Genomic DNA, 14,411 nt, shown 5'->3' with positions numbered 1-14,411 from the left:
TGTTATATCGAAATATCAAAATGTTTTCAACACACATTAACTGGTGACATGAATGAGATTGACTAGGTTGACCGCCACATTTTAGAGTAAACCCATATTAGAGTCGTCGCAAATAAAGCCAAAAGGAAAGCTCCCACAGTTATCGCTTCAGCGACCGTCCCTAGACCTTGTTTGCAGAGCTGGTAATGGGAAGACAACGACTTACTAGTATGTACATCTTGAACCTGATATGTACATCTCCATCCAAAGAGTTTCTCTTCCATGCAGCTCATCTCTGCTCATTCTGTTCCTGAACAGGGATTCAAATAGTGAAACACAACCGTAATAGTAGCTACTATTTCGTGGTAGCGCCGTTGTCCGAAACTGATATTTGGGAAAACTGTTGTGGGTAGCGGAATCACAACAATAACGGTCCATCGCGGCCACAATTTAATGTTTAACAATAAACAACATCGATAACGGGACGATATTCCCGTTATTCAACCGTGATTTAAAAAAAATAGAACAAGCAAAAACTGAAATTTTCATCCAAAAACACAAGGAATATATTCCCTGCAGTCTACACTATGCAAAAGAAAAAAAAATGGCAGCAAAAACTAATTGAAAATAAAAACAAATGCAAAACTAGTATAAAAGAAAGAAATCCAAAGTTCCAAACAACCATTACAAAAAAACTCTGTAAACTAAAAAAAAAACAGAGAGCAAGACTCACCATTCACCAAGGCAAAGATCAAACCGGGAAGGGAATAAGCCGAGAAGAAGTTGAGCAGGGCAAGAACGAACGAGCTTTGGCTTCCATTTATCAAGGTAAAAAATCACTAGATATAAGTTTAGAAGAATTAGGAAAAAACTCTTTAGATCAAGAGTCAAGAAAGCAGGAATGATGATGCAAAAAAGAAGAAAAAAAGTGAGCTATAAATATAAGAAGAAAAATATAGAAATAATAGATCAAATAGAAAATACAAAAAAAAAAAAGAATGAATAAAGAAAAGTGAAAGAAGAAAGATTATAGTATAAAAGCGGTTGATGATTGCCCCAAATCACGTCTAAAATTTGAGAGTAAAAAAAATTAACATATAAAAAACTAAAATATATATGTCATCTTATCACGTGTCAACAAAATGGAGAATTAAAGAGCTTGGAAAATTTGAAGAAATGGTCGTTCCACTCTCACTCTCACTCCCACTCCCATTTTCTGTTCTTTTTAATTATTTTAAACAGTATCACCTGAAAAACTCTCATATCATCACCATAAACAAGATCGGGCAACGATTTGTCAATCTCAATTGAAAAACCAAAACCCCTATAAATAGACAAGCGGCTTCTTTTATCATGGAATGTAATCGAAGAGATATCTTCATCCCATTTATCACTGAAGAACCTGAATGAATCCCAAAGTGCCAAACTTGATATCAACCCAACAAGTAAAGAAGAGAATAAAAGCAAGCAATTAACCAAGTTGGATGTATACAGTATAAACTATCTTAATTCTAAAACTTTTCTTTCTCTCTTTTCCCCATAATTTTGTCAGGAAAAAAAGAGAAAATCCAATTTACTTATCCTTCGAAAGAACCAAAACAATCCTCACAATTAACAAGAAATAAATGCATATGAAAAATGAGGGTTTTGAGCTTACAGAGAACAAGCAAAGAAGAGAATAAAAAGTGAGGCATAATTTTGCTCATAACGTTTAACATTCTCTTGAACCCTGAGGCTAGCTTGGGAAACCGAAGCTGGAAACGAATAGGACCCAAATTCCGCGAAGAACCCTTTAGTCCACGAAGGAGTTTCGTCCAAAAATGAGAGAGAAAAGAGACCAAATATCCGAAAAGGAAGCTGCTTACTGGCATGATTATTGTAGAGTCGTTGATTGTGGGAGTGGTGGTGGTGGTGGTGTAGGCGACGGAGGTGCCGGCGGATTGATGGTCGTTGATGACATCTAGCTAGCTGAAATCACATAGCTACGGTTCGAAGGTAGGGTCGGGAACGCTGCGAGATAACGGGTTAGAGGAGAACATTTTCTTCTATCTCTACTTTTTTAAAGGAGAAGATGTTGGTATCCATTATGGTGGTCAATCCAGTCAACCCCATCAATTTTAGCAGCTAATGTGTCGAGTGTGTTTTTGTAACGGTTGTTAACGTTGAGTAATCATTTTATAATTAATTGATAATATTAGTGATTGATTTGTAACTTTTAAAACTTCAGTGAAAAAAATAAAAATACCTCAAATATTAATGACCAAATGTATAGTTTACTCTTTTTTTAATCTCCTTTAACAGACTATACCTTTTAAGAGAGCTTCAAGACTGGAGAAAAATTAATTATTTTTAAAAAAAATTATCTAGAATGTATTCAAATATCATAAAGTAATTATTAAAAAAGTGTAGTTGAATTTAAATATATCCATAAATTAAAATAATTACTATTTTAAATATTTATAAATGAATTGCAATTTAATTTAAGCCCATTGCAAATCATTTATGATAAATGGAATTTATTACACCAGACGGCTTGCTCGAATCTCCCGGACATGGCCAAGTGTATTCTTTTTTCTTCTTACTTCCCTTTTCATCTTTCGGGTCTTAAATAAAGCGAGAAAATTGAGATGCAATTCATTTGTCCATTATTTTTCAATATAAATTTATACTAATAGACTGTAATAGCTTGACGTAGAGGGAGATTCTTTCGTTTAACATTGTGTTTACTTCTTCCAGCAAAGCAAAAGCGTTTTCCTTGTGGTCCAACGGATCCTCTTCACCTGGGTTTGTAAAACCGGAGAGATGACGTCATATGGGGCGACGTCGACGCCGGCGTCGCCTAGGAGGAAACCGTCTTTGAGGGAGAGAGAGAGTAACAGGAGGAGAGAGAGGAGGAGAAGAGCCATTGCTGCTAAGATTTATACTGGGTTAGAGTTCAAGGGAATTACAATCTACCCAAACATTGTGATAACAATGAAGTTCTCAAAGTTCTTTGTGCCGAGGCTGGTAGGGTTGTTGAAGAAGATGGCACCACCTATAGAAAGGTATCTAATTTACCATTTGCTTCCTCTCTCTTTTTCCCCTCTAGTTACCCATTTGTAGATCTATTCAGTTTTTGTTCTAATTTACTTGGATCTAGTTTCAACTTGTTTTTAGGTTGATTTCGCTCTCTGGGACTTTTGATCTTTTCAATTTTTATTTTGATTTTGGTTTTGAGTTTATTTACTTGCTTGAAATGTTGGGTAGAAAATTGGAAGTTATTGTTCTTGAACTTGCATTTGTTAATTAGAGGTAACCATTCATTGATCTGTTCTGGAACTGGAACTTCATTAAATAGCTGAAATGAAACATTGAAGAAACGTTAAATATTGGGTAAAAAATGGCTTCGTTGTTTTTGAAACTAGCAGTTGTTAAATAGACAATCATTCATTGATCTGTATTAGAACTTGAACTTCATTAAATAGCTGAAATGAAGCATTGATGAACATTGAACAATTTTTCGTGATTAGCTTGGTATTAATTGCCTCATTCTTCTCTCTTTTTTTTTGGTCCATTTTTTCCTGTAAAATTCTCATGGCTCTTGATTGATAAATGTAAGTAGTGTTGATCAATTTTGGTTTTTAATTGCATTTGTTGCTAGGGATGTAAGCCACCACTGGCTACAATTGATAGACATGGCAGTTCAGCTAAAATTACCCCATTTTCATCCCAAAATCCGAGCCCATTGTCGTCTGCATTTCCAAGCCCGATTCCTTCATGTCAAGTCAGTCCTTCCTCCTCTTCTTTCCCTAGTCCCACCAGGCTAGATGCTAATGGCCCATCTAGTTTCCTCCCGTTTCTTCGAAGTGCCATCCCTTCATCTCTGCCACCTCTCCGAATCTCAAACATTACCCCAGTGACACCACCACTTTCATCTCCAACTTCAAGAAATCCTAAGCTAATTCCAAACTGGGAAGCCATTGACAAAGAGTCCATGGCCTCCTTTAACTACCCTTTGTTTGCAGTCTCTGCTCCGCCTAGTCCAACTCACTGTCATTTTCATGCCCCGGCTACTATACTTGAATGCGACGAGTCTGATACACCAACGGTTGAATCGGGTCAATGGATAAGCTTTCAAAACTTTGCACCTTCTACATCTCAAATGCCAACGTCTCCAACGTTTAATCCCATGCAACCCTTTGCTCCACGAAGATTGCCCAATGATTTGATCAAAGAGAAAGGGCATGGTTCGGAGTTTCAGTTTGAGAGTGGACAAGTGAAGCCATTCGAAGGAGAGAGGATCCATGAAGTAGGATTGGATGATCTAAAGCTCACACTTGGAAGCGGGAAGACTCGATGATAGACCGAGGCTAACATGCTAAAGATGCCATTGTGAATGTATGCTAAAAGGAAAAAGAAAACTGTGTTGCACTTCCAGATTATTGCAGTCAGAACATATAGGAGAATATCTTAAATCAAAGGTTGGAAGAGTTACATTCTCATCTGCAATTGTTCTTTCTTTTAGTAGGTTGGTGCTCACATTCCCCGGTTGGATTGTTAGGGAAATTGGGTTATTTTTACAATCAAAATCAACACGTCGTAGATTTTGTCGGCCCTTTTTCTGGCTGACAGAATTGTTTCGTCCTTCTTTTAGGCGTTATATAGGCTTGGGGAAAATCTCACAGAATGAAATTTATTTTACTGGTTTCTATTGTTAAAGTGAATTTGTGACCTTGTTTCCAAGCTTATTTTAAGTATTGACTTTTCTCACTTGTGGATTGAAGTAAAGAAAATGCAAGTGAAAGAGGGATTAATGCATTTATATAGTCTGATATCAGCAGAATCCGAATTTCGAGCTCAAATGTAAACATTTAGTAGTTTTTATTGAAGTAAAAAAAATATTAGAAGTAGATGGTTAAAAAAATAAAGTTGTATAGTAAATAAATGGGTTATTTAAGGTGGATATATTTTTTTTTAAATGAGGGGTTATGTCCAATTTCAAATAAAAAAAATTAAGATGTAAATTATATAAATAGCCTTAATGGTTCAGATATATTTTCTCAATATGAAAGTTTAATTTATTTATTTTATAAAATAGAACCATCAAATAACTCAGAAAAACAAAAAATAGAAACGTTGGAGGAGAAAGAACAGATATGGTCAACCCTAACATTTTGTTAACAACTAATTTTATTACAATTTAAGTACATAATACATTTGAAGCGACTCTGTATTCTCTTTTATAGAAAGTGACCAAGTATTTATCAAGATGAGAGAATTGATATTGACAAAGTAATTGTAAAAATAAAATTAAAATTTGTAAAAGACAAAAATAACCACAATTTTCATAAGAAAAGAAGAGAATAAGTATTAAACAAAAGAAAACACAAAGTTTCAGATCTGATCAACAAAGAGAAAAACAGGGGGGGGGGAGAAGAGAAGGTGAAAGAAGGAATAGAGAGAATTAGAAAGGACTGGTGATAGACCCTTGTATCGTTATAGTTGACGATAATCAATTAAATCTATTAATAAAATGGGTTTAGAGTGAGAGATAAAAAAATTCTATGCAGGGTGTGATAGTAAAATTGTGGTTTGTTTTTCTAATGATGGCTACATCATGATGTATTGTTTTGTTTCGATTGACAACTCTTGCATGTTCGAGATATGGCTGAAGGGTTATCCAATATTATTACAGAAGGTTCCTTGTCTCTGTCGCAGGCATCCAAGCTGCTTGTTTGATTTTGTGATCGTTTCGCTCTTCATATTTTGTAGTTAATGGAGATAACATCAAGAATGATGATACAATGAGGTGATCAGTCGACCAGGTTTCAATTTCCTTGCCACGTGAATGCCTCACGATTATGTTCTTATAAATGATCCCCTAGTAGAACTGGCTAATGAGCATCCTCCTTGGCATGCGAAGAACTCCAGCAATGGGATCAAACGGTAATTTATTTTGAACATGGACATATATTATAGCCGATGAGCACCCCTCCTTAGAGAGTAAATATATGATGAATGTATCGTAAATATATTTATCACTTGACATACCCTAAGCAACTAACCTGCTTCAAGCTTCAGTTTCACTAGACAAAACCAAATTGCTTCTATAGATAAAGAATCTTTCTTTGCATCTCTCTCCTGGTTTGATGACAGCTTTTTCTGATCACAAATGGGCAAACAGAGTTTAACAAATACTGACAACTTGCTGAAATTGGGACCTGAAATCTGATAAACTAGTGGTACAAGTTTGTTACAGTCACTGTCCATTGAGATTGTAATATTGGAGCAGCTTAAGGATGGTAAGCCGTTTCTCCAAATTTTATACGATTCAAACATGCAAGTACACAAGATTACAACAAATCATGTTTCCAGCTCCCAAGTAGTCTCGGCGATAAATTTCGGGTCCTTAGATTTTTCTGCCAGGTTGACGGATGCTGAAATCTGGAATGCAAATACGATCATGGTTAGAAATAATCTCAGACGAGTATTAAAAGTAATTTATGATAAGTTGTTATATCGCTAACTAAGTCGTCATCATTTCAAGAAAGAAACCACAAGGGATCTTCTCATAAATCACAAAAAAATGATGTTCCTCTCTACAATACATCCAGTCTTTACAGCAGAGTGCACAGGGTCGTTGCTATCTCCTTGGTCCGAGAAACTTAGTTATTGAAGTGATTCCGTATAAAGATTGCATCCGCACTGGCAGGCCTCTCAACAAATCACTAGTTCCGCTTACATAAAAGCAACATGACCTAGCTTCACCTTTGATATAATTGTTAATCAGTTGGAAGTAATGAGAGGGAGTGTCATTTTTAAGTACTCGAAATGACTCGGTCGTTAAGTAGAATCCTTGCCTTAAGCACATAGAAACGAAAAGTGAATTCCAAAAAGACGTGAGCAAAACGATCAAGCCATTGAAAGCATAGGCTGCCTAGCTTTGCTTCAAGCTCTTAACATCTGAAGCAGCATTCCAGCAGTGAGTTGTTGCAGGGACAACACTCTACATCCTTCTCAAACACTAGAAAACTGATCAAGTTTCTAGAGATCGCGGGATGTAATGAAACATCAGCCATCTAATTGTCTTCCTTGGAACCAAAACAGGCAGCCGTGTTGTCTCTTACATAAAATGTCACACTTCCTAGTCTTCACATTACTTCAGTTTTCATTGTTGCTCTCATCTAGAACCTATGTTGCTCTGACTTCATTTTTCTTTAAGTATACATGTCCAGCACACATCAGAAGATGGATATCACCATGTGATCCTCTAAGATTCCAAGTATACATAGAAATGTTGGAAAGGAAAATCAAACATATCCGAACCAGACAGGGTTTAACACAGACCTAAGTCTGAATAGCATACAGTTCATCCTCATGTGACATGAATAGTTCACTTCCACCATATTCTTTACTGAAAAAGAACCTCTCGCTACATTGTAATAAAATGGGGGAAAACGCAGTATTTCCTACGATCTAGACTTAAATTGTAGACTTGAAGACCATAGTGCCCAAAAAATTCAATAAAAAAGATGAAAGAAATAGTGATTTAAGTTAGTTTTAGTTACCTTAAAAGTCCCATTAAACACACGATTTCTCAACCACTCCAAAGCCAAATTCTTGCTCCATATCTGATAAGTCGCCTTAAAGACATTGTCGTATAATCTCCTGGAAATTGCAAAATCCCACGCATTCCTCCCCAAATCATAGCAAGGCTCCAATGTTGTAACACCTCCATGCAAGTAACTATACTTGAGCTTACAGTTCCTCGTACCGAGCACGTAAGAAGCCGACACCTTGCTACCGGAATCGAACACCACTGCCCCGTCGTATACTGTCCGTTTGTCCCCTCTCTTGCGACCGTAACTTAGCTCAAATGGTTTCTTCGCAAGCCTAAATGTGTTCCTTAACTGAAACCCACAATCCCACCGCAATGAAAGAATGCGAGAAAGTTCGATTAGTTAACTAAGTCAATGATTTATTCAAAAGAGTTGTTAAAGGAAGAGATCTTTTCAAGTAAAGCTTGCCTTTTTGGGGACGTAACGGTAGAAGCCGGGTTTTTTAACTGCAAAAGTCAAACCAGCCAAGCTGGGACCGTTGACGATCCTGGCGTCAGTCATGGAGGGGCGTACTTTGATTTCGCCGGCGTTGACGGCGGGAGAATCGGCGGCAGTGGTCTTGCAATTTGTGTAGCTTCTTTCCAAAGATGCATTCATTTCCTCGGAAGATGCAACTAGCAAGGATCGGACACAACAGGACGAGGTTGGCGGAAAAATCGAGATCTTCACTTATTTATTTATTTAGTTATTTATTTTCACCGGGAATTATACCGCAAAGCAGATCCAGTCTTTCTTGGGTTTTCCGGTGGGCTTCGTCGCCGATGAAGGAATATTGAATGCTCATGGACGCATGGGCCAAAAGCCCGTCATGCAAACACATCTTTTTTTCCACCTCCCATTAGCCAACTTACAGGTCGGCACAGTTTCTGTACACAAAAGTGAAGCCCGGGGCCCCCCCGGGGGAGGGGGACCAGGCAGGTTAAATAGAAAAATGAGATAAAGCTTTATTTAGTCCCTGAATTTGTTTACTTTCTCATATTAATCCTTTAGTTTTTTATATTAGTGCCTGAATTTCTTTTGTCCACATTAGGTCTTGAGTTAACATTTAGATAAAAATAACATACTTCAATTAATAAATGAGTTTATGTTTTCACTTGAGAGTTTTGGGTTTCTTTTTAGGCTTTGTTTGAAAAGGCAGTGGTCTGAGGGAAGCATAAATATTGGTAATAGCATGGGGGTTTTGAGGTTTCTGTAATGACTTGCAGAGAAGAGAGAGATTACAGAATAGAATGAAGGTAAGATTCCAGAGTTTTATTTCTTTTCAAGTTGTCGGATGCATTCTTGGTTACACACTTCTCATTTTATACACTCACAATGCAGGCATAAATAACAGCAGCCCATCAAATATAGCATACTGGGCTTACTGCAACTTGAGCCCATTCCATCATAATAGTCCGACCCAACTAACCCTACTAAGTGACTCAAAGTCGTTTAGACACATAGGTAGTGTTTGTTTTTACTGTGTAAGGTCTACAAAGCTCTTATGTCTGCGCCGCGCAGACCACGAGCAGACATTGAGCTTCGCAGACCATTTATTTTTTAGAAGACAGAAACTCATTTAACGTCTGCACGTAGCCTGCGCGGCGCAGACGTAGTCTTATGTCTGCAGACGTCTTCTAACCTCTTCAAAGAGGTTTTATATTTAATTTTATATTATATTTAATTTTAATTTTAATATTAATTTTTTAAATAAATTAAATATTAATTTTTTAATATTATATTATAGATATTAATTTTAATATTAATTTTTTAAATAAATTAAATATTAATTTTTTAATATTATATTATAGATATTTAATTTTATATCATATAAATTATTTCATATATTATTAAAATTTTATATTTATTTTAATTATTTTTATTTAAGTTTAAATATAATATTTTTTTTTGGATTTGTTATTTTTAAATTATATTTAAACTTTTTATACAAAATGTAAGTATTTAAACCACATTGCTTAATAAAAAATGATTTCATTGTTTGATAATTAAGATTTTAAAATATAAAAAATTATAAATTATGTTTTTAAAATTTTAAAATATAATCACAATTAAATAAAAAATAATCATAAAATAATTTGATAAATTAAAAAACATTTTCTAAAAATACCATATAATTATAAAAATAAATTATGAATATATATTTAAAAAAAATTAAAAGTATTACATAATTACATATTTAAAAAAATCATATAATTTAATGATCATTTATAAATTTTATTCTATAAAGCTTATAAAACTAATAATACATGTGATTATGTGAGACTTATAATAGAATTAATAAGGGGATGTTTGTTTTTCTAAAAAAAAAATTATTATTGTAGTTGTATGAATTATTTAAATTTTAGTATTATAAAACTAAAATTATTTAAATTTCAGTATTACAAAACTCTTTTAAGTTTAAAAAATCAGTTTATTTATATTTCAGTTTATTTTAGTAGTCTGCAGATGTTAAAAAATAAACAGTCTTCTTCTTGCAGACTGTAGATTTTTAATTCACCTCTTTTATTGTTGCAGATGACTGCAGATATGATACGTAGACTACAGACCTTTTACATATGAAAAACAAACAATATTATACAATTCAATATATCATACTAACCCCAAATCACAACTAATCCCATATACCCTCACGATCGAACCCTAACTCCCAATTCATCTTCAATACCAATCCAAAACGCTGCTCACGATCAATCCCAAACTCCACCTCCATAACCCCCCCCCCCCGCTGCACTCGAGCCTTGTCTCCAAGGCTCGCCCACTGTATCAAAGTTTGGTCACCGCCTGGTTGTTCCGTTTTATAATCCGCTTATCCAAAACAGTGAGACACCCGCTGGGTACACTCGCAGGTGGCCGTTGTCTCCAATGTCGGAAGGATGCAAAGAGGTAATGTCATTTGGATCGATTCGTTTCTTTAATAGACTCACGTGTTCTATCACTTCTATTTTTGTTGATAAAGGAATCTGTATGGCCGCATATTAACAGGCTGGGTATTAGGATGTAATGTGATAGTATGGTCATGATTTCGAATTGGAGGAAAACCATTAGGCTTTTTAAAAATTTTAGAGTATTGCTGTAGCAAGTGCTGTATGACAGTAGGTAATTCACAGTTGTGTTCCTCTTCAACACTTAAATAATACATTTCTCCCATTAACTCTGAGTCTTTAGCTGCTAATTTCTGTAATTTTGCCCTCGAAATCGTTCTGACAGCAGAATTCATGTGTCTTCCTTGCAATGTAATTTCTTTGTCATCTTTTGTAAATGTCAGTTTCATTGCGTTGAAATCCATGCATAATGGGCTATATCACTTTAGCCAATCCACTCATAATACCATATCACTGCCTCCCATCTTCAAAACCCGGAAATCATGTTGAAAATTGTGCCCTTGCATCTTCCACTCCAAATTTTTGCTCTTAGCTGTGCTGTGTAATTTTTCTCCACTAGCTACAGTAATAACCAATGGTTGAGTATTAACTAGTTCCACTCCATCTTTAGCTCAATTTGGTGTAATAAAACTGTGAGTGCTTCCACTATCTACTAGTATGCTCAAAGGTCTGCATCGTATTGTGCCATTAATTCTGAGAGCATTATGGCCTGTGTTTCCATTCAGCGTATTAATTGAGATTTCCAAGTTGTCTTCTTCTTGGTCTTCATCTTGCATCAATTCTGACTGCTGTACATTTTGAAATGCCTCTGTTTCCTCCATCATAATTAACTGTTGCTGTTTACAATGGTGAGCTGGTCCAAATTTCCCCCTGCATTTGAAACATAAATTGTTTGATCTCCTATAATCCATCAAATTTTGTCTAGCAGTGTTCACTGTTGTTGGAGTTCTTTGCAATGCTTGAACTGGCAGATTAGATGATTTTTGTGTCATGGGATTGTATGCTGCTGGACTCCTGCTGTCAACCTCCAATGCCAACTCATAAAGTTTTGTCTTTCTAACAGCTTCCTGTAATTGTTGTGGTTCATGAACCCTCACCTTGTGTTTAAGTTCCTCTTTTAGTCCACTAATGAAACTGGAGTCAAAATAACTTTCTCCCAAATGAGATGTTGTAACATAAATGGTTTTAATTGCTCAAATTGTGCTTGATACTCTGCCACTGTATATTTCTGGACTAACTTGTTAAATTCATAAATTATATCAGTGTAGTTCATATCACAGAACCGATGACATAAATCTGCCACAAATTCTTGCCATGTAATTCTAGTTTTTTGCATCAAATATCCATCAAACCAAACTTCAGCTTGTCCAATTAGATACATAGAAGCAATCTCAAGTTTTTGATATTCAGGAACAACTAATATAGAGAAATATCTTTGACATTTCCTAACCCAACTTCTAGGATTAGTCCCATCAAACATAGGCAATTCAATCCTAGGCTTAGGAACATGCATATTCTGGTGCTCATATTCCATTGAAGATCCTTCTTTATTACCTCAAGTATTCTTTATGGTACATTTTGGCATTTTTTGGGGTGTGGTGGGTGGGTGCAAAGAAGTTTCATGTAAAACAGAAGTACTTACTGATTGTGATCTTGAAGCTAATATACCAGGTTCTTGAGGGTTGAAGGAATACCTTTCATTTTTGTTCAAGATTGTTACCTGTTGGCTTATTTTCCATCAATCTTACTCTTATGTTTTTGTTGGCTGCTAGCAGGCATAACTTCAGTTCCCTCCGCTGCCTTAGTTAACAGCTTCAAAACCCTCTGTACGTGCCCATTTGCTTCCTCGGTTCTTTCTTCTAAGATCGAGAATCTTTGGTCCAACGAATTCTTTTCTTTCTTACACCAAGAAGGTAGCTCTTCTTCCTTTTCATGTTTTTTAGAAGACTGATCTTGGATGGAAGTAGTGCTTGATTAGTTATTGTCACCATCTTTTTGTTTCATTTTCTTTAACTTTCCCAGATTTGTTGGATCTGTGACTGGCTCTTGATACCAATTGTAATGACTTGCAGAGAAGAGAGATTACAGAAGAGAATGAAGGTAAGATTCGAGAGTTCTATATCTTTTCAAGTTGTCCTATACATTCTTGGTTACACACTTCTCATTTTATATACTCACAATGCAGGCACAAATAACAACAGCCATCAAACATATCATACTGGGCTTACTGCAACTTGAGCCCATTCCATCATAATAGTCCGACCCAACTAAGCCTACTAAGTGACCCAGCGTAGTTTAGACACATACAATTCAATATAATCAGATTACCCCCTAATCACAACTAATCCCTAATCCCAAATACCCTCACGATCGAACCCTAACTCCCAATTCATCTTCAACACCAATACAAAACGGTGCTCACGATCAATCCCAAACTCCACCTCCATAAACATAATAGTTTCTTACAGTACGTATTCTACTTTCTAATTATAAGTAGAATAAATAAACATATATTTTTTAAAAGAAATAAATAAACAGTTAGCATTAAGAACATAGGGACAGTGAGTTTGGGTATTTTACCCAAAAGCAAAATCAACTGTTTTTGGCTTGACATGGCTCAATAAGGATATAGTAAAACTAGTTCCGTGCTTTGTTTCCGAGATTACTTGATTCGTGCTTCCTCGTTAAATTCAAATATTTTCTAATAAAAGTATTTTTGAAGAACACTATTATTTAATATTTATTAATAATAAAAATATTAAAAATACATGTTATATTTTGTTTGATAAGAGTTCTTATTTTTTATTCACAACATCTTATATAATTTAACGAATACAACTAATGAAGTTTTATCAACAGAGTTAAGTTATAACCCAAGAACAAAAAGGAAAGAAACTCTAATTTGAACAGTATTAAGACCCACCATCCATTATTCCATTTATATATATATATATATCTAGGGGTGAGCATTTGGTCGAATCGAGTAAAAACATTACGAGTTATTCGAGTTATATTTTATAATTTGAACTTGAAATTTTCTCGAGTCGAGTTTAAGAAATTTGAGTCGAGTTATTCGAGTTTCTATACCAATTTTATTATAATTATTTATAGTATGATGTCAAGGATTTGTTTCAATCTTTCGACTATATATATATTCTTTTCACATTATAATATTATTTAATATATAAATATAATCATAATATTATATTTCAAAGAAAATATTTTGAGTGGAAAATATTGATGAGAGTATAAAAGAATTGTAGTTAAAAGATAAAATTGAGTAAAATGCAAAGTTAAGGGACTAAGTAAAAAAGAGAGTGCATTTTTAGTAAAAAAAAAGGTAGAAATTGAAGTTACATAATATTATATTGTAGTATATGAGCATGTGGTTCAAATTTGGTGAAAACATACTTAAAATAAAGGATGAATTGAAGAAATAAGGAAATTATGAAAAATTGAGGGACTTAATTAAAAAATAAAAAAAATTGTCAAAAAGAGGAATTGAAGTTTCATAGGTATTCTATTTTGGTATATGAGCATGTGGTTCAAATTTGGTAAAAATGGACATAAAATAAAGGATGAATTGAAGAAATAAGAAAATTATGAAAAATTGAGGGATTCAATTGAAAAATAAAAAATATTATCAAAAAGAGGAAATGAAGTTACATAGGTATTTTATTGTGGTATATGAGTATGTAGTTCAAATTTGGTAAAAATGACTTAAAATAAAGGATAAATTGAAGAAATAAGGAACTTATGAAAAATTAAGGACTAAATTGAAAAATAAATAATTTATCATCAAAAAGTGGAATTAAAAATACATATTTATTCTATGATGGTTTATGAGCATGTAGTTAAAATTTGGTAAAAGTGAACTTAAAATGATGGAGAAATCGAAGGAATAATGAAATTAAGGACTAAATCGTAAAACTATCAAAATATTTATTCAAAT

The 14,411-nt window shown here is 34.4% G+C and overlaps 1 protein-coding gene, 1 long non-coding RNA gene and 2 pseudogenes across 2 annotated transcripts; 2 read left to right on the top strand and 2 right to left on the bottom strand.

Moving 5' to 3' along the window:
- Nucleotides 1-204: 204 nt before the first annotated feature.
- Nucleotides 205-2,018, bottom strand: LOC120157611 (annotated as a pseudogene).
- Nucleotides 2,019-2,687: 669 nt separating this feature from the next.
- Nucleotides 2,688-4,369, top strand: LOC120157550 (annotated as a pseudogene).
- Nucleotides 4,370-6,144: 1,775 nt separating this feature from the next.
- Nucleotides 6,145-8,243, bottom strand: LOC120157506 (outer envelope pore protein 24B, chloroplastic-like). Its single transcript, XM_039168606.1, has 3 exons — nucleotides 7,986-8,243; nucleotides 7,527-7,868; nucleotides 6,145-6,402 (listed from the first exon to the last, which is right to left on the bottom strand). The coding sequence occupies exons 1-3, from the start codon at nucleotides 8,172-8,174 to the stop codon at nucleotides 6,322-6,324; spliced, it is 612 nt and encodes a 203-aa protein (XP_039024537.1). The 5' UTR covers nucleotides 8,175-8,243; the 3' UTR covers nucleotides 6,145-6,321.
- Nucleotides 8,244-10,217: 1,974 nt separating this feature from the next.
- LOC120157588 lies at nucleotides 10,218-13,011 on the top strand. Its single transcript, XR_005519151.1, has 4 exons — nucleotides 10,218-10,460; nucleotides 12,235-12,372; nucleotides 12,482-12,559; nucleotides 12,645-13,011. It is a non-coding gene; the product is annotated as an uncharacterized LOC120157588 (long non-coding RNA).
- Nucleotides 13,012-14,411: the final 1,400 nt, after the last annotated feature.

This window comes from Hibiscus syriacus, unplaced genomic scaffold (genome assembly GCF_006381635.1).
Source record: "Hibiscus syriacus cultivar Baekdansim isolate YM2019G1 unplaced genomic scaffold, ASM638163v2 tig00111273_pilon, whole genome shotgun sequence".
Lineage (NCBI taxonomy): Eukaryota > Viridiplantae > Streptophyta > Magnoliopsida > Malvales > Malvaceae > Hibiscus > Hibiscus syriacus.
Note: the sequence above shows the minus strand (reverse complement) of the source record. Positions and strands in the feature narration are given on the sequence as shown.

Bases quoted from the DNA above. Each gene is read 5' to 3' on its own strand.
- LOC120157506 (XM_039168606.1), bottom strand. From the start codon at position 8,174: ATGAATGCATCTTTGGAAAGAAGCTACACAAATTGCAAGACCACTGCC. The intron at 7,869-7,985 runs GCAAGCTTTACT...TGTGGGTTTCAG, and splicing joins ACCGTTACGTCCCCAAAAAG to TTAAGGAACACATTTAGGCT. The intron at 6,403-7,526 runs GTAACTAAAACT...TTTGCATTCCAG, and splicing joins TGTTTAATGGGACTTTTAAG to ATTTCAGCATCCGTCAACCT.